Source organism: Eimeria acervulina, genomic scaffold, assembly GCF_000499425.1.
Source record: "Eimeria acervulina Houghton genomic scaffold, Eah_scaff23, whole genome shotgun sequence".
Taxonomy (NCBI): domain Eukaryota; phylum Apicomplexa; class Conoidasida; order Eucoccidiorida; family Eimeriidae; genus Eimeria; species Eimeria acervulina.
Genome location: NW_013550001.1, coordinates 1 through 19,549, shown reverse-complemented (window position 1 = coordinate 19,549; position 19,549 = coordinate 1). Strand labels below are relative to the sequence as shown.

Sequence of the window (19,549 nt, the reverse complement as noted above, 5' to 3'; positions counted from 1 at the left end):
GCTGCTGCTGCTCTTGCTGCTGCTGCTGCTGCTGCTGTTCTTGCTGCTGCTGCTGTTCCCGTTCGTGCCTCGTGTTCTGCTGCCTTTGGCTTAGGGCGTTCGATGCCGAGATGGCTAATGCTGCTGAATCTGCTGTTGTTGCTGCGTCATCTGCTGTTGCTTCTGCTCCTGCTGCTGCTGCTGCTGCTGCTGCTGCTGCAGGCGACGGCCGGCTGCTGCTGAACTCGTACAGCAGCGGCCTCTTTATTGCTGACGGCAAAGGGGACGTACACCTCGCAGTGTCTCCACCGCTGAGAATATCCTGTAAGTTGGGGCTTGCTGCTGCTGCTGTTGCTGCTGCTGCAGCTGCCGTTGCTGTTGCTGCTCGCAGCTGGTTCTGCCGGAGTTCCTGTTGCTGCAGCTGTTACTGCGGCTGCTGCTGCTGCCACACGAAGTCGTCTGCTGCTGCGGCCATTTCCGCCTACATGGAAAGGCGTGGGGATCTGCTGCTGCTGCTGCTGCTGCTGCTGTTGCTGCTGCAGCAATTACGGGCTTTACGGGGACTGATGAAGAAGGGCCTTTAAAGGGGACAGTCGCGCTGCTGGCTTCTCGCTCTCCCCTGGCACTGTGGGCCTTGAAAACGCATGCAGATAGCAGCAGCAACAGCAGCAGCAGCAGCAGCAACAGCAGCAGCAGCAGCAAGGACCTGTGCCTGGTTCCCATTAGCCTTGCAGGCCTGGAAGGGCCGCTGAATCCAGAGGGAGCAGCTCTTGCAAAGGGGTGGGTTGCTGCTGTTTCTGTTGCTGCTGCTGCTGCTGCTGTTGCTGATGCTGATGCTTCTTCTGCTAGTGGCAGTGCTGCTGTTGCTGCTGCCGCCGCTGTTTGCTGCTGCTCAAAGCCCGTCGTCGTGCTGCTGCTGCTGCACCTGTGCGGCTGGAGTTCAGCAGCTTCTTCGCAACTGGAGCGGCAAACATTTTGTCTCCTGCTGCTGCTGCTGCTGCTGTGGGGTTTTGCTGCAGAAAGGGCCGGTGCTTGGGCCTCTCCTGGATCTCTCCGGGTTTCTCAGCAGCAGAAGCGGATGGCGCTGCTGCTGCTGCTGCTGCTGGTGCTGCGGGTCCTTTCCTTGCTGCTCTGTTTGCTGTGGAAGATGCAGACCTTGAGGAGGGCGATGACCAGCAGCAGCAGCAGCAATTTGCAAGTGCTGCTGAAGAGGACGCCTTCCTTGAAGCAGAAAACCCCGCCTTCTCCTCTCTGCTGCTCTTCACCAAGCTCGAGCCCGTGCAGCAGCAGCAGCAGCAACAGGAGCTGCGGCTGGTGCCGGTTGCCGCTGCTTTGAACGAGGTGATTGTTGACTCTCTTGCTGCTGCATCTGCTGCTGCATCGGCTGCTGCTGGATTTGCGGCTCCTAGGAGAGTTACTGGTGCTGCTGCTAGCTTTACTGCAGTGTATTGTAGCTGCTGCTGCTGCCTTATGCGCGTGTTTGCATACGGCTACACCTTTCTGCTGCTTCTTTCTGCTGCTGCTGCTGCTGCTGCTGCAGATATACATCGGGAGGATGCGAGCAGCAACAAGCGGGGTCTTCCTGCCGCTGCTAGAATGGGGGGCTGTTTGCGTGAGGTGTACAGACACCACACAGCTGTCTTTCTTTGCATGCAACGCCTTCGTTCAGCAGCAAACAGCAAGCAGCAGCAAACGGCTCTGCTGGGGAGACAACAACCAGGCAGCAACAGAATGTGAGGAACTTGCTGCTGCTGCTACTGCTGCTGTTGCCGCTGTTGCTGCTGCTGTTCGGGAAGCAGCATTAGAGACAGAGGAGGCACTTGCAGCAACAGCAGTGTCAGCAGCAGCAGCTGCCCTATCAGGAGCGCCATCAACAGCACCATCAGCAGCAGCAGCAGCAGCAGCAGCAGCAGGTTGAGTGTTTGTCTTTGTTTATGTTTTATCTGCTGCAGCGGATGGATGTTGGCGCTGCATTTTATTAGCTGAAGGCAGCAGTTTAGAGACAGCAGACGAAGAGGCGAGGCCCTTGGGTCTCTCTTGCTTCACTGCATTTCCTGATGCAATCATGAGAGAAGGCGTAAACCCTAAGCCCTTATAAACCCTAATAAACCCTTATAAACCCTTATACGCATTCATTAAGCCTTATAAACCCTTAGAAGCATTAACTAGCCCGTATAAACATTCATAAACCCTTATATGCGTTTATAAACCCTCATATGCATTTATAAACCCTTATAGACTTAATAAATCCTCATAAACCCTAACCCTAAGCCCTAACCCTAAACCCTTGTAGACCCTTTTAAACTTAATAAGCTGTAATACGGCCTTTCAAACCCTTCTAAACCACAAACCCTAATTAGCCCTTATAAACCCTAAACCTTTCTAAACGCTGAAAAACCCTTGCTTACCTTTGTACACCCTTATAAACCCTAAACCCTAACACACTTGTTCTAAACCCTAAACCCTACTACGCGTACTGTGTAGCTTGTAGCGGTTTAAGGGTTTGAGGTACAGAGAAAGCCAGCGAGGAGACAAGGAGACAGTTGCATGTTTTTTTCAAAGTTACTTCGTTATTAAGACTGAGAGAGAAGAAAGCAGAGTTCTTATAAAGAGTATATACATCAACAAGAAGCAGCAAGGCAAATAGCTGTTCCGCTGTCTTCGTCTGTCTCTTTTATACATCTGCTGCTGTCTCTCTTGCTGTCTGTCTCTCTGTCTCTGTCTTAGGCGGATATGGATACACCTCTCCTCACCTCTCCTGCAGTTTTCTTCATTGCAGAGTCAACAGGTTAGGAGAGTTTAGGGTTTAGGGTTTAGGGTTTAGGGTTTAGGGTTAATCAGCGCTGTATGCCTGCACATACACTTGTGTTTCCCCCATTCATTCAGGCGGCAGCGCTTGCTGCTCCTGCTGCAGTGATGCTGCTGCTGCAGTTTTGCTGCTGTTGCTGCTGCTTCTGCCGCAGTTGTGCTGCTCCTGCTGCAGTTGTGCTGCTGCTGTCGCTGCAGCTCGGAATTGGGTTATTGTGTGGGGTGTACTTGCTGCAGGAGAGGTGACTGTACACCTGGCGGACCGCTGCGCTACCCTCGTACGTGACACGGAGGCCCTTGAGATTCCCCTGCTGCCTCCACTGCAGCAGCAGCAGCAGCAGGATGCGCACCTGCAGCAGCAAATGAACGCCTGGTCCCAGCGCCTTGCAGAGGAGCAGCCGCTGCAGCAGGAAAAAGCGAAGCCAGCCGCTCCACGAGACGAAGCAGGCAGTAGCAGCAGCAGCAGCAGCAGCAGCAGTAGCAGCAGCAGCAGCAGCAGCAGCAGTAGCAGCAGCAGCAGCAGTAGCAGCAGCAGTAGTAGTAGCAGCAGAAAAGACAGCAGCAACACGAAAAACCCCAGCGGCAGCGCAGAAGGGGCACGGCGCCACAGCAAGAAGTCTGGCAGCAGCAGCAGCAGCAGTAGCAAACGTGAGGGGGGCAGCAGCAGCAAAAGCAAACACAGTAAAGAAACGCACCGCAGCCGCAGATGCCGAGCTGCTGCTGGTGAGGGTAAGTGGGGCCGCAGCAGCAAAGCAGCAAAAGAGGCAACGCTTGCAGCAGCAGCGAAGGCGCTGCATGCTGCAGCGCGTAGACGCAGCAGCAGCAGCAGCAGCAACAGCGCCATTCAAAAGTGGCGGCAGCAGCTGCAGACTCCCGAACACTTAGAGGTCGTATCGGTGCTGAAGCGAGTACGTTGCAGCTGTTTGTCTCTCCTGCTGCTGCTGTTGCTGCTGCTGCTGCTGCTGCTGCTAGGATTTCGGGGGAGCTGTAGGTCCTACCGCAAATGTTGTGCTCCGTGGGCATGAACGTGCTGCTGCTGCTGCTGCTGCTGCTGCTGTATTGTCGCAGGTTAGTGCAGGGGAAGACCTGCTGGGGGCCAGCGGATTGCTTGCTGCTTCAGTTGCTGCTCCTCTTGCTGCAGCAATGCTTGTATTTGAGTGGAGATTAGCGGTGTCTGAACTCTGCTGCAGTGCAGCACGAAAGGCGCTGACAGAGCAGCTGCAGCAGCAGCAGCAGCAGATTGACGGGAAGCAGCCTACCCAGCAGCAGCCGCTCCTGCAGCTGCAGCCGCTGCAGCAGCAGCAGCAGCAGCGGCCAACCACTTTGGCCTCGCAGGTGGCGGGGTTGCAGGAGGCTGTGCATGCAGTGCAGCAGCAGCAGCAGCTGCTGCTGCAGCGGTTATCTCAGCTTCGGTCCGTAGACGAGGCCCAGGCCCAGAACAGCAGCAGAGTGCGGCGTCTGCTGAGTAGGTTGCTGATGCAGCAGCAGCTGCTTCAGCAGCAGATAGAGGGGAACGACAATCTCATGCTGCTGACGGAACAGGAGCAGCAGCACCTGGAGGACTTGGCGCTGCTGCCGCCTGCTGCTGCTGCGGCTGCTGCTGCCCAGCTAGAAGAGCTGCAGCAGCAGCGAGCTGCAGCGCGGGCACGGGCACGACAACTGCAGCAGTTACTGCTGCGTCTGCAGCAGCAGCAGTTGCTGCAGCAGCAGCTGTATGAAGAACAGATGGCCCTTGCGAACGGCGTGGAGGAGCAGGAAACCGCACAGATACTGCAACGGTACTGCTGCTCTTGCTGCTGTTGTTGCTGTTGTTGTTCCTTTTGCTGTTGCTGTGCATGGTACTCTATGGTTGCTCGTGTTTTGCTGCTGCTGCAGTATCTGCTGCTCCTCCTGAACCTGCTGCTTTGCTGCGGTGTGTGTGGGGTGTATCATCAGCCTGGGTGCTGCAGTGACGCAGCAGCAGCAGCGAGTGCTGCTGCTGCTGAGGCGGGCTGAGGCCCTTGCTCTGGGGATGATAGGTCGGACGATCCCCATAACGGCGCATGCGCAGCAGAAGCAGCAGAAGCAGCAGCCGCAGCAGCAGCAGCAGCAGCAACAGCAGCAGAAAGTTGACAGCCCACCGGAAGCCCCTGCAAACAGCAGCAGCAGCAGCAACAACAGTAGCAGCAGCAGCAACAACAGTAGCAGCAGCAGCAGCAGCAGGAGGCAGTGCAGGCCCGGGGCTTGTTTTATGTTGCCGTCCAACTTTTTAGATGACGCAGCGGAGGAGTTGCTGCAGCAGCAAACATCTCATGTCCCATCGGCAGCAGCACCATCAGCAGCAACAGGAACAGCAGCAACTGCTGCAGCCGAAGCAGCAGCAACCGAAGCAGCAGCAGCTGAGCTCCCGGCATCCCAAACTAGACAGACACTGCGTAGCCGCATGCAGCAGTCTCTCTTCATTGCTTCTGATGAAGGGGCAGCAGCAACAGCAACAGCAGCAGGAGCAGCAGATGTTCCTGCTGATGCTGAAGCTGCTGAGCCTACATGCAAGCGGGAGGCGGTTGATGCGAGCTGTGAATTGCCGCCAGTACTGCAGCAGGGGCATCAACAGCAGGAGCAGCAGCAGCAACAGCAACAGCAGCAGCAACAGCATCAGCAGAGAGCTCTCATGGAGTTGCTGCAGAAGACAAAGTGAGACCCAGCTATATCTTTTGCTGCTGTTGTGCTGCTGCGTAGTTTTTCTGTGAGGTGGCTCTGTGATGCCCTCATACCGTATGTCGCATCTGCTGCTGCTGCTGCTGCTGGGTTTTGTTGCAGGCTCCTGCAGCAGCAGGCTGCTGAGCTGGAGGAAGCTGTTGCTGCTGTCGAGCAGCAAGCTGCTACCTGTCTCCCCATTGGGTCTCTACCTGCTGCGGAGATAGCTGAAATGCAAGGCGAGGCGGAGTTGCTGCAGCTGCAGCAGCAGCAGCAATTGCTGCTGCCGGTGCACTTGCCTCTACCCACTGCTGCGGCAGCATCTGCAGTCAAACCCGCAGGAGACAATTCAATGCTGCCGCTGGTGCAGCAATTGCTGCAGGAAGAGACAGCTGCTCGCGCCCGCGAGGCTGCGGGTCGGCGTGCGCTGCTGCAGCAGCTGCAGCAGCAGCAATACCCCCACCTGCAGCAGCAGCAGCAGCAGGTGGGAGACAGTTTCTTAGCAGGAACAGCAGCAGGAGGAGAAGCAGCCGATGACTCCCTATGCATTAATGATGGAGACAGCAGCTTCGATGCATGCGACAAGAAGACGGAGGTAGAAGAGATGTGGGAGACGCTAGCGAGCAGCTGCGAGGGGCTCAGCAGCAGAAGCAGCAGCAGCAGCAGCAGAAGCAGCAGCAGCAGAAGCAGCAGCAGCAGAAGTAGCAGCAACAGCGAGTTCTTTGCCAGCGAAGCCAGCAGCAGCCGAAAGGGGTCCCTGAGTTACCACGGCAGCAGCAACAGCAGCAGCAGGAGCAGCAGCAGGGATGCAGCTCTAGAAAGCGACAGCAATGAGCAGCATAGGGATGTGCTGCAGGTAGAGACAGTTATAGACAGAGCAGCAGACAAGCAGCAACCAAGCAGCAGCAAACTGTCTCCTCCACCTAAGCAGCAGCAGCAGCAACTCAACCCCACAATATCCCAACCTGCTTCAGCCCGTCTCTCTAACACCGCAGTTCTTCCCCCCGATCCCACCAAAATAACCGATCCCACCAAAACAGCACACCCCACGAAGGCCACGCTGCCCCCCGATCCCACGAAGGCAGTACTACCCCCCGACCCCACAAAAGCAGTACTACCCCCCGATCCCACAAAAGCAGTACTTCCCCCGGATCCCACGAAGGCAGTACTTCCCCCGGATCCCACAAAGGCAGTACTACCCCCCGATCCCACAAAGGCAGTACTACCCCCGGATCCCACAAAGGCAGTACTACCACCCGATCCCACGAAGGCAGTACTACCCCCCGATCCCACAAAGGCAGTACTACCCCCCGACCCCACAAAGGCAGTACTACCCCCCGATCCCACAAAGGCAGTGCCGCCCCCCGATCCCACAAAGGCAGTACTACCCCCCGACCCCACAAAGGCAGTACTACCCCCCGATCCCACGAAGGCAGTGCCGCCTCCCGATCCCACGGAGGCTGCTGATGCTGGTGCTGGCAGCTCGGCGTCTACGGGGGAAGGAGTGTCAGAGGGCCCCACAAAGGAGATATCTGCTGCTCCACAAGGCGAAGCAGCAGATACACAAGACACCCCACAAGGAGCCAGCAGTCCCTTCAAAGGATCATTCCTTGCTGCTGCTGCTGTTGAACCTAGCAGCAGCAGCAGCAACAGCCAACGCGGGCACTTCGGTAGCAGCACAAACGGCAGCTGTGGCAGCTTCTTCGGCAGCAGCAGTAGCAGCAAAGGCGGCAGCATCTTTGGCAGCAGCAACAGCAGCGGCGGTGGTCTCTTCGGCAGCAGCAGCAGCAGCAGCGGGAGCGCTCGCTTCGGCAGCAGCAGCAGCAGCAGCAGCGAGGGACTATTTGGAAGCAGCAGCAGCAGCAGCAGCAGCGAGGGCGGTCTATTTGGAAGCAGCAGCAGCAGCAGCAGTGGGAGCGGTCTCTTCGGCAGCAGCAGCGGGAGCAGCAGCGGCAGCGGTGGGGGTCTCTTCGGTAGCAGCAGCAGCAGCAGCACCAGTGGTGGTCTCTTTGGCAGCAGCAACACCGGCGATGGTGGTCTGTTTGGCAGCAGCAGTAACACGAACAACAGCAGCAGCAGCAGTAGCAGCAGCAACAAGGCGGATGCGTCTGCTCCTTCAACGAGTTTCTTTGGTGGGGGCTTTGGCAGCAGCAGCAGCAGCAGCGGGCCCATAGACATAAAGGGGATTGGCAGCAGTCTTGCTGCAGGGACACCCAAACAAACCTCAGGCTTCGCAGGCTCTGCTCTTGCCTCAGGGCCTTTTGGAGGGGGGGGGCCCTTCGGGGGAGGGGCCTCGCAGGGGCCCCCCAAGGGGGGCCTGGTAAGCATCCTAGGGCCGGGTCTATTCGACAGCAGCAGCAGCAGCAGCAGCGGGGACACTGCAGCAGCAACTGCTGCAGGATTCGGCAGTCAGGCACAGTCTGCTTCGCCGTCTCCTTTTGGCAGTTCATTCTTCTCGCAACAGCAGCAGCAACAGCAGCAGCAACAGCAACAACAGCAGCAGCAGCCACTGCTCTCCCTCGGCAATGTAAACGTTAGCGACTTATCTCTAGGGCAGCGGCAGACCTACAACTTTGGGCTGGTACGTTGAAGCTGCTGCTGTTGCTGCTGTTGCTGCTGCCGCTGTTGTCGCTGCTCCTGTTTTTGCTGCTGCTGCTGCAGACACAACAGTTGCAGGTGCTTTTGCCGCAGCAGCATCGCAACCTTGGGGTTTGCGCTTGCATTGACTGCTTCTGCTTCTGCTGCTGTTGCTGCTGCTGCTGCAGTCCAACAACAGCGGGCTTGGAGACCTGCAGCTAGAAGGAGGCCCCACTGCAGCAGGGCCTGGGATCGCCTCCGGGGGACAGGTTCAGGGTAAGCAGAAATAATCAAATCCAATCAGTTGCTGCTGCAGTGCTGCTGCTGCTGCACCGAAGCAGCTGGAGACCTCCGCTCGCTCTACGTTCCCTGTCCTCGTGGTGCTGACTGCTGCTGCAGCAGCTGAAGGAAAGCGCTGAACCCTGTGGTGCTGATGCTGTTGCTTGTGCTGCTGCTGTTGCTTCTGCTGTTGCTTCTGCTGCTGCTGCCGTCTCAGGGGGATTCTCTGCATTTGCATCCCAGGGGACAGGCTTTGCTTCTCTCGCGCAACAGCCGTCTTCGGGGGGTTTCTTTGCCGCTGCAGCGCAGCAGCAGCAGCAGCAGCAGGAGCAGCAGCCGCAGCAGCAGGGGTTTGGAGGGTGGGGACAGTTAAGCAACGCGTCTCCTTTCGGCGGTGTAGGTAGCATGCCAGTCTCTGCTGCTGCTCCTGCTCCTGCAGCAGCCGGTGCTGCACCAGAGGATAAGAGCATCTGGACAAGGGCGAGGGCCACCAACCCCCTCGAATAAAGCTAGCTAGCTAGCTAGCTAGCTAGCTTTGCCCCGCAACACGCCGCGGGAGCTGCAGCAGCAGCAGCTGTCACTCGCTGTCGTGTCTGGAGCTGCAGCAGCAACATCTGCTGCTGTTCGCTGCTGTTCGGGTCGGTGCTGCAGCAGCTTTGTTTCAGCAGGGGCGTCACATGACAGCTCAATGGGATATATAATAAGGCCCATGGCTTCTGTTTATGCTCACAGCTAGCTAGCTAGATAACTAGCTATCTAGCTAGCTAGATAGCTAGCTAGACGGCTAGCGACAAGGCAGCATGCGTGGCTAGCTAGACGGATAGCAAGCTATCTGTAGGGCTAGTTCTATGGTTAGCTCGCCAGATGAATGGCTAGAAGGCTATCTTGCTGCTTAGCTAGATGGCTAGTTAACTAGGTAGCTGCTTAGGTAGATGGCTAGCTTGTTGTAGGGCTAGCTAGATGGCCAGCTGGATGGCTAGGTGGCTAGTTAGATGGATAGCTAGGTGACTAGCTAGGTAGCTAGCTAAGCAGCTAGCTAGATAGCTAGCCACCTGCATTGACACATGGAAACCTAGCAACCGATCCGCCTCCAAACCAACTCTAAAAAAACAGCAAAGGTGCGTCCTAACAGCAGCTTCGCGCTGCTGCACCGCCGCAGGGCTGCCTGCCGATACGGCTAGCTAGCTCGCCAGCCACTAGCTAGCTAGCTGCCAGATAGCTACCTATCTAGTGGCTGGCTAGCTATGGTGGCAGAGCCCCCGCAGCTTACTGGGTTAGGCTGTGCTGCAGGCGCAGCCGCTTTATGCGTGGAAGTGCAGCAGCAGCAGCTGCTGCTGCCGCCCGATGCAAACGCTTGTTGAAGCAGATACCGCTGCTGCAGATGCTGCTGCTGCAGGTACTGCAGCTGTAGATACTGCTGCTGCAGGTACTGCTGCCCCAGGTACTGTTGCTGCAGATACTGTTGCTGCAGGTACTGCTGCCGCAGGTACTGTTGCTGCAGGTACTGCTGCTGCGTATATTGTTGCTGCTAGTGCTGCTGCTGCATATACTGCTGCTGCAGATGCTGCAACTGCATACACTGCTGCTGCAGATGTTGCTACTGCCACTGCTCCATAGTGTTGCTACTGGATGCTGCAGTAGTCTTTGGGTGGCCCGTTCCGGCTATGGCTGTTGCTGCTGCTGCTGCTGTTGTTGCTGCTGCTGCAGTTTGCTTTTAGCAGTTGCTGCATCAGCTAGGAGGAAGACGCCGCCCAGCTGTACATACACCTCGCGGCCCGGGGGCAGCGAGCTGACTTCATGCAGTGCTACAGCGCGTTCGCTCTTGTAATCATTTCTAACAGCAGCAGTTGCAGCAGCAGCAGCAGAAGCAAAAGGTCCTGCTGCTGTTGCTGCTGTTGCTGCTCTTGAGGGGGCCCCTCCCCTGCTCTCGCTTACAGAAGGCCCCCCCCGCATGCTGCTGCAGCACCGGGAGTTGCTTGCTTGTCTATTACCTTTCTTTTCTTCTTTTCTTTAATTTTAAACAAATATATTTAATAAAAGAAAGAGGCTGAGTGAAAATGCAGAAGGAAAAACAGAGAGGGGGGCCCTGTGGGGCCCCAGACCGGGGTTGGGGGGGGCCCCACGGGGCCCCTGAGAAGCGCGCAACCGCCTTAGCTACCTATCTAGCTAGTTGTTAGCTAGCTAGCCAGCTGTCAGTTAGCTACTTAGAGCTGTAGAGTAGTCAAATGCGTTTAATGCGTTGTGCACTTCTAAACCCCTTGTTTGTTGTCTGCAGACAAAATAGTCAAAACTCAGCTGTTGTCTTCTGCTGCTTCTTTCCCCAGAGAGGCGAAGCTATCTAGGGGCTTGCGCGGAGCTGTGTGGCTAGCTGTGGCTAGGTATGGCTAGCTATGACTAGCTGTGGTTAGCTATGCATAGCTGCGACGAGCCGTGGCTAGCCGTGGCTTGCTGCAGCTAGCCGCAGCTGGCCAGCTAGCCGCTTAGGCCGTTCAGGTAGCCTGCTAGCTACGCTGTTGCATGCGCCCACTGCTACGGGCGCCCTTCAGTGTTTAACTGCATGCAGTGCTGACAACACCGTCAGCAGCAGCAACAGCAACAGCAGCAGCAGCAGTTAGACCCCATCCCTCATTAGCCCTGCTTCGTCTATCAGCTTGGAACAGACTTCTATGGTAGCACCGAAGACCGGGCAAAACCCTAAACCCTAAACCCTAAACCCTAAACCCTAAGCATCTCTTGTCTCTCTGCCTAAGGGTTTAGGGCCTTCGTTCTAAAGCGAAAGTTTGTGTTGAGCTCAGCAGATGCAGCTTAACCCTAAACCCTAAGCCTTAAGCCCTAAACCCTAAACGCTAAACGCTAAACCCCTGACGACTGAGGGAAGCAAAGAAACAAAAAAAGAGCCCAGCTCCCTCTGCTGCATGCAATGGCGGTTTAAATGCATTTAAATATTATATATATACACATAATTATATATATAGGCAGCACATGTCTCCACGTACATTCATATATATTTGTGCTTGTGTACAAATATGTATATATATAAATATATATATTATATAATGTATATATGCATATATACATTACATATATGTGTAAAATTGTTAGATATACATATTTCATGCATATATTTATATATGTAGAGGATCCTTTTACAGATATCTAGGCATATGCATATATACATATATACATATATACATATATATATACTAGCTAGCCAGCCCGCGGTCTGCGCCTGATGTTAGCATTTGTACCAAGTACTACAGTTGGTAAATGCTTGTTAGAAGAGCGCTCCTCCGCAGCCCTGCCATAGCTACTTAGCTAGCTAGCTAGCTAACCAGCTAGCTACGTGGCTAGGTAGTTCGGTAGCTACGTCACAAGCTAGCTAGCTAGCTAGCTAGCTAGTGTTCCATTGCAGCTAGCTGCGGCGGCGTCCAGCGGGCAGCAGAGTTGATGATGCTGTCGCCATATGCAATATTTAAAATGCGTAGAGCCGCTGCAGCTGCACTGCGGTGTACACGACTGTGCTGTACATACACCGCTGCATGTATGCACGCATGCATGCATGCATGCAGAGGGTACGCCGTGCACATGCACAAGAGCACAAAACACAAAGAAAGGCAACAGGCAACCTCAAGTCAGACCCGTAGCAACACAATAAATGAATGAAGGCCTTCCCTCTAAAGCAAAGGCCTTTCTGCGGCTTTGTTTCTGCTGCTGGAGGCTCGCATACTGGCCTCTACACTTTTCCTTTCATGTGGGCGCATCACCATGCATGCGTGCATGCATGCACGTATGATGTGCATGCATGTATTATGTACATGCATATATCATGTGCATGCATGCATGCATGTATTTGCATGCAGGCATGCACGAACGTATGCAAGCATGTGCATGCATGCACACACGTACGCATGCATGTATGAGGTGCATGCATGCTTGAACGAACGCATGCATGCATGATATGCATGCACGAAAGCGTGCATGCATGCACGATCTGCTGTTGCAGGTTCAGGACATATGCACATGTGCTATACACGGAGAAAATAGATACATTCCCTGCATTTTATGTCTTCATATACAACAATATATATAATATATATTATATATATTTTATATTCCGCATATACGCCGACTCGTCTGTCTGCAGATAAATCGGCGTCAAATCCCGTTGTTCAAGTGTACGTACACTTCACTGACTTCGGTGCCTGAACCCTAAACCCTAAACCCTCCCTCCAGATGATCCCGCAGCGCACAGTCTCCGCAACCACCCAATTCGTCTTCCTGTGGTTTAGGGCCTAGGGTTTAGGGTTTAGGGTTTACGGTTTAGGGATTACAGCCTCCAGCTTACGGTATACCGTCTAGGGTTCAGAATTTACGGTTTAGGGCTTCCATGCTCAAAAAAAATAAAAACACAAGAGAAAGGCCTGCGTTGGCGTGAGTGTTATCTTTCGCTTGCTGCCGCTGCTGCTGCATTTGCTGCTGCAGTTGCTGCTGCTGCTGCTGCTGCTGCATCCGCTGCTGCAAATGCTTTGCTCCTCGGTACCCCTCCCGATTCTCTTGCTGTTGTCTTTAATACTGCATTTGTTGCGGCTTGAAGCGTCCTCCTCCCTAAGATCCTGTTCGGGTTTATTGTCTGCAGCGAGCAGCGCTGCTGCGTTGCTGCTGCTGCTACGGATTAGGCAAGCCCTTGCCTCTTGTCTTCTGCTGCTGTCTCCTGCCTCCTGCTGCTGTTCTCTTCCGTCTCCCTCTGCAGCAGAACGGTCTTCAGTCGTGTGGTCCCCGTGAAGCTTTTGCTGCAATGAAACCGGCAACTGGAGCCGTGTGTGCACGTGCAGCGCTGCTGCTGCTGCTGCTGCTGCTACAGCTATCGCCGCAGCAGCGCGCTCCCCTTGCCCCCGTCGCTGCGATTGCTGCTGGAGGAGTGCTCCCCTTGAAAAAGGGTGCAGGGTTTAGGGTTTACGGTTCAAGGTTTAGGGTTTAGGGTCTAGGGTCTAGGGTTGATGCGTCTATGAAGCTTTCTTTCCTTGCTGTTGGGGGGGCTCCTTACGCTTACTCAGCTGCAGCACATTGGGGATAGTCTCAGTTACAAGAGCAGCAGCAGCAGCAGCGTCATCATGTATCTTGAGTGGGGGGTCAGGCAGCTCTGCAGGTGTGACAGCCGGAGCATAATAATCTTCTTCCCGTGCTATTTCTGCAGCAACCGTTGCCAGTTCCTTATCGAGTTCTGCTAGAACATCTGCATGCACATTGCTAATCCTCTCAAGTACTTCTTCATTATCTCCGTACATCGAACGGCGCTGTAGGTTTGTCCACAGAGCTTCTTGCACAAGCTCTTGTGCTGCAACACGTACTTCTCCCCTCTTTACTTGTCCTAGCCTGCTTAGCATACCCTTGAAGTACTCTATGTTGGATTGCTGCTGAGCTAGAAAAACAAGTGCAGAAAGCTCTCTTCTGAATGCGTTTGAGCTCCACCTCCGTACAGCCGCAAGGGAGTGAAGTGCTGATCTTAATTCATTTACTCTCTCTTCCGTTTGCTTCAGCTGTACACGAGAAGTTGTTACTAAAGTTTGCACGGCCTCCCACCGAGCTGTAAATACCTCCAGAAGCAAGGGAGAGTCTTTATCTCCCGCAGCAGCAGCAAGTAAGTCTTCAAGAGGCTCCTGCTGCAGCAGCTCTATAACTTGTTGGTCTGCAATCCTATTGCATGCCTCAGATATAGCCAGACGTGTTGCTGTATTTCCTTCAAAGATTTCGCCTAGAGCCACAAGAAGGTCGTCTGCATAAGGAGCAACATGCCTGGAAATGTACTTAAGTGGGAATGCTTCTTTAGCTATCCCTCCAAATGCTTTTGAACCGAAGTTCCCCGTCTTCTCTAGCACAGCAGCAACAGCATCTTTTCTTTGTTGCATCTGTTGTTTAATATTCCACCATGTTGCTATGCCATATATTTCAGGATAACGGACCCTTTCTTTTAAAGTTCCTCGGTATCTCTCCAGTTCACGAATTAGCAGCTCTTCTTTTGCTGTTAATACTTCCTTCTCTGCCTGGAGCATCAATAATGTCTCTTTATATCGAACTCTCCTGTACACCACGCCGTGCAGATAATTGTTAGCTCGTACAACTGCTCTCTGTTTTCTTTCAACATCTATTGTATCTAGGACAGCACCTTCTATATCTACTCCTTGTGACGCTCCAGTTCCAGTAAGTGCAGCAACAGCTTCTTCTCCTGCCATGCCTTTGGTGCGTATAAGTCTCAGCATTGCTCTTGCAAGCCCCGTCCGGCCTTCCTCTACATGAAGTCCTTCTATAGCTTCTGCTGTATAGATTATCTTATCATTTACTCTTCGTAAGCCAATGCGTACCTGCATCAAATCTCTCTCCAGCTTTGTTAATGCTTCTATCCCTGGTTCGTCTTCTGTTTCTGCTGCTGCTCCTCCTGCTGCTTCTCCTTCTGTTCCTGCTTCAGGCTTTGCTTCCTTATCCCCGGTCAAGCCGCGCACCCGCTCTGCAACAGCAGCAAACTCTTGTTTCGCCGACTCCAGCAGCTCCTCTCTAGCTGACAGTTGCGTCATTTTCAATGAAAGAGAATCTCTTTCCTTCTGCAGCTCATCTATCTGCTGCTGCAGCTCCTGCTGCTGCTTCAGGAGCTCATTCCTCCAAGGCGCGCTGCCGCTTAGCGCAGAAGCTGCTGCATCTTCTGCTGCATGCACATCCAGCTGCACCAAATCCCTTATAAGAGATTCTGTTGGCTCTCCTTCCTTTGCAGCATCTGCAAGCAGCTCCAAACGCCGGCACAAATGCCACCGCTGCAGTTCCTGCCGCTGCTTCAGCTCCTGCTGCTGCAGGTTCTCTCGGTACTTAGCCACCTGATCACGCATCTCCTTCAGCAACCCAGCAGCAGCACTTCGCATCTTCTCTGCTGCATCCGGTGCACCCGCACCAAATGCAGCAGCAGCAGCAGCAAACTGCTTCCCGTACTGCTCCCAGATCTCGGCAGCTTTCCTCGTGGCCTCAATCTGCTGCCAAGCATCAGCCATGTCTTCACCTACTGTCTCTGCATACACCTCAACCCTGAAGAAAGCTTTCTCTCTCTCTGATCGCGCCCGTTTGAGCCTCTCTCTTGCCTCTAACAGCAGCTCCTTCACGGGGTCTTCTGGCTTTGTTTCTTCGTCTTTTCGTGTATCTTCATTGCCTTCTCCCCCCTCTTCTCCTGTCTCCTTTACACCTTTACTGTCTCCTTTATCTTTATCTCCTAAGTCTTCATCTACCTGTGCATACACCCCAAAAAAACGGTATGCTGCCAGCGTTGACAGCAGCAGCAGCAGCAGCTGCTGCAGCGGGCTCCTGAATTTCTTCAGCGAAGGCAGCACCTTTGATTTTGCCATCTTTCCCCAGACCAGCGGCTGGTCTGCTGCTGGTGCTGGTGCTCCTGCTGCTTCTTCTGCTGCTGCTGCTTCTGCGGGTGATTCTGCTGCTGCTGTTGCTGTTGCTCCTCCTGCCGGGCTACCGGTAGGAGAGGCCTCTCCCTCCAACTGCTCTTCTACAGCCAGCCTCTCGGGTGAATGGCTCGGGCTCTGCGTGAGCCCCAGGCCGTTGCTGCTGCTGCTGCTGCTGCTGCCACGGTCTAACAGCAGCAGCAGCAAAAGCAGCAAAAGCAGCAGAGACAAAGGCGCGCGTGGCGGCCTGCCTCCCCACCCAACTGCTGCAGGTTTCATTGGCTTAACAAGCAGTCTCACTTAAGAAGATGCACCAAAAAGAATCGGAAATACTCACATAATGCTGCAGCAGCAGCTGCTGCTGCTGCTGCAGCTCTCGGTGCGACGGAGGAGCAGCGGAAGACTCAGCACTTCTCTGCTTCCCACCACTTCTTCATTGTACAGCCACCAAAAAATAAAATGCCCCGTATGATAGGAGAGCACCAGATCACAGCTGTTTCTGCTGCTGCTGCTGCTGGAGCTGCTGCTGCTGGAGCTGTTACTGCTGCTGCTGCTGACGCTGCTGCTGCTGTTGTAGAGCACAGCATACACTCCAACAGCCAGGGCAAATAGCAGGCCGCAATACACTGCCGTGGCGCGGAGAGCTGCTGCTGCCTCGATAGTAAGAAAAGCAAGATCAGCAGCAGCAGCAAAAGCAGCAAAGGCAGCAAAAGGCCCACCTTTAAGCAGCAACCCTTTGGTGCTGCAGCGTGCAATTCGTCAAAAAACAGAAGGGGCGCAACGAACAGCAACAGAAGCAACAGCAGCAGCGGCGGCGCAGAAGCCGCTGCTCCTAGTGGTTGCAGCAATAGCAGCAGCAGCAACAGCAGAAGCAGCAGCAGCAGCCAACACTACTGACGCCCTATAGATCTCTCGGTGACCTCCGAGGCTTAGCAGCTCAATGCTTCTCGCTGTAGCGGGCTGCTGAAGCTTTGCTGCTGCTGCTGCTGCAGCAAAGATGCGACAAAAGCGGAAGCATGCAAGCACAGAGCAGGCGCAACAGCCCCTGCTGCTGCTGCTGCTCTGAATGGGGAATGCTGCTGCAGCAAAAAGCCAAGGCTTTTAGGAGTATGTCTTCAGTGAAAAGCAGCAAGAGATGGTAGAAACGGAATAGAAGACAAACACGAACAGAGCAGGAAGCAAGCAGCAGCAGCCGCAGCAGCAGCAGCAGCAGCAGGTTATTGCCACGACTGCAGCAGCAGCAGCATAGAGAAGAAATAATAAAAAACTGTAGGAGAATATCAAAAAATACGGAAAATAAAAACGGAAACCCCGAACAGTAAACCCTAAACACTAAACCCTAAACCCTAAACCCTAAATCCTAAAGCAGAGGGAGTGAAGAAGCAAAACGCTCCCTCGGTGTAGGGGGATCCGCTCCCTGTGAGCGTTTATTATTTGTTTATGTATGATGAAGTAAATAAAGCAGCAATTCTTTTAATTAGTATTAAAAAGAATATTCTTCTCTGCTGCTGCTACTGCTGCTGCAGCAAAGAGAAGCATAGACACAAACCCCTGGCTTCTTGTATAATCATCAACCCTTATGCTTCTCTGTATGGTTTGCCTAGCCGATACAGCAGCTGCAGCATTATCATAAGCAGTACATAATAAAATATATTTTTATTTTTATTTTATTTATTTTTATTTTTATTTTAAAACCCCTACTGAATATTGCGAAGGCACCAGCTGGCCTTCGCGTCTCTAAATAACACCCCACCGCGTCGATACCCATTGCATATATATATATATATATATATGCATACACCCATTGCATATATATATATATGTTATATATATAATATATGTATAGATATCTATATGTATATATACATATATATCTATATATATACATGTATATAATTAATATGCATCTGTATATGTATATATAGATATACATGAGTGGACTCGTCTATATATATTATATATAATATATATATATAATATATGCATAGCTACATATAGGTATATATATGATGCATATATATGTATTATTCTTCTACACCTGAAGTATATAGATATGTATAATAATATGTATACTGTATACAAATAGACATGCATTATCTATATACACCAGGTGTATATATAGATATATATAGATAAGCATATATATAATGAATATATATATATATATATGTATACATATATATACATGCATTATCTATATACACCTGAAAAATATATTCATATGCATAAACATAGAACGATATAATATATATATGCATACATATGTATATATGTATTCTATATAAGACGTATACATGCATATGTGTTTATATATATATATATATATATATATATATGTAATCTATATACGCCTGATGTCTACATACATATATACATATATGTAATATATATGCGCCTGATGTATATATGCATATATGTATACATACATATATAATGTATATATATGTAATGTATGACTATCTATCTATGTTTATATATATATATATATTGTGTATTCACCTGATAAACATATATATAGATATATAGGTGTAGATATAGAGAAATATATATATATATATATATATATATATGTATGTGTATACATTTTCTATTGCATATGTATATATATATATATATATTTATACATGTGTATATGTAATGTATATGCAACTCGTGTAAATATTATTGACATAAATAAGTACATGCATGTCGAATGTTATACATGCATACATACATACATACATATATATATATATATATATGTATATATATATATATGCACATATACATTATATAATGGAATCATGCAAAATGTATATAGAGCGTATGTATAAACACTTGATTTATATACACCTGCTGGATATACCTGCTGCCTATACACCTGATGCCTATACACGTGATACCTATACACGCGATGCCTATACACCTGATGCCTATACATCTCCTCTATATACGCCTGATGCATATAGACCTGATATGCTCATCTATACACCAGCTGTCTCGACGCCTGGTGTATATACGCCTGATGTATATACACCTAACACAAGCGGCTAATGTGTATACAGCACAGCCAGCTGTATATACATTATGGGTATGTACGCTTTAGGGGGATACACACAGATAATAATCACTCTTCAGGTATTTACTCTCCATGTATAATAAACGCCAAATAACATATATATATACATATATATACATATATGTATATTTATATATATATATATATATATATGTATATATATATATATATATATTACATATATATATATAGCAGAGGTATTAGACAGAAAGAAGCACTTAATTGGTGTTTATTATAAATAGAGATTAAATACCAGAAGGGTGATTATTCTTTTACAGATATTTTTTCTTTATAATCCTGTCGTTAATATATAATATATATAACCCCTACTTAAAGGCGGCACTGTCTCCTATACTCCTAAAGTGTATATACCCATACTGTATATACACCATACTGTACATACACCCGGTTGTGTTTATATTAATTAATAAGACGTGAAGAAATGTTTAGGAGTTGCTGTATCAGCAACTGTTCGTGCATGCGCCCACGGGTAGAATGGGGCTGCTACTTTTATTAATAAACCTGCTGCAGCACAGAAGACAAGAGACACATAAGACAATGTCTCCTTTAAGCAGGGGCTGTTTATATTATCAAACGAAGCCTTTCTAAAGGCAATCTCAGAGAAAGAAATATCAGTGAAATAAGAACCACTCTTCAGGTGTATAATCCCCATTCGTAATAAACACCAAATAGGTGCTTCTTTCTATCTAGTATAAATGAATATATATATATATATATA

General features: G+C 51.1%; 2 protein-coding genes across 2 annotated transcripts; one reads left to right on the top strand and one right to left on the bottom strand.

Annotated features, from left to right (window-relative positions):
• Positions 1 to 110: 110 nt before the first annotated feature.
• Positions 111 to 8,826, top strand: EAH_00005490 (hypothetical protein, conserved; the record flags this gene model as incomplete). The annotated part of the gene is made up of 10 exons (XM_013396446.1): positions 111 to 303; positions 522 to 759; positions 999 to 1,320; positions 2,707 to 2,767; positions 3,025 to 3,695; positions 3,856 to 4,565; positions 4,723 to 5,460; positions 5,587 to 8,044; positions 8,229 to 8,316; positions 8,537 to 8,826. The coding sequence occupies 10 exons, from the start codon at positions 111 to 113 to the stop codon at positions 8,824 to 8,826; spliced, it is 5,769 nt and encodes a 1,922-aa protein (XP_013251900.1).
• A 4,496-nt stretch (positions 8,827 to 13,322) lies between these two features.
• EAH_00005480 (hypothetical protein, conserved) lies at positions 13,323 to 16,031 on the bottom strand (the record flags this gene model as incomplete). Its single annotated transcript, XM_013396445.1, has 1 exon — positions 13,323 to 16,031. One exon carries the CDS (start codon positions 16,029 to 16,031, stop codon positions 13,323 to 13,325), a length of 2,709 nt encoding a protein of 902 aa, XP_013251899.1.
• Between the last annotated feature and the right edge of the window lie 3,518 nt (positions 16,032 to 19,549).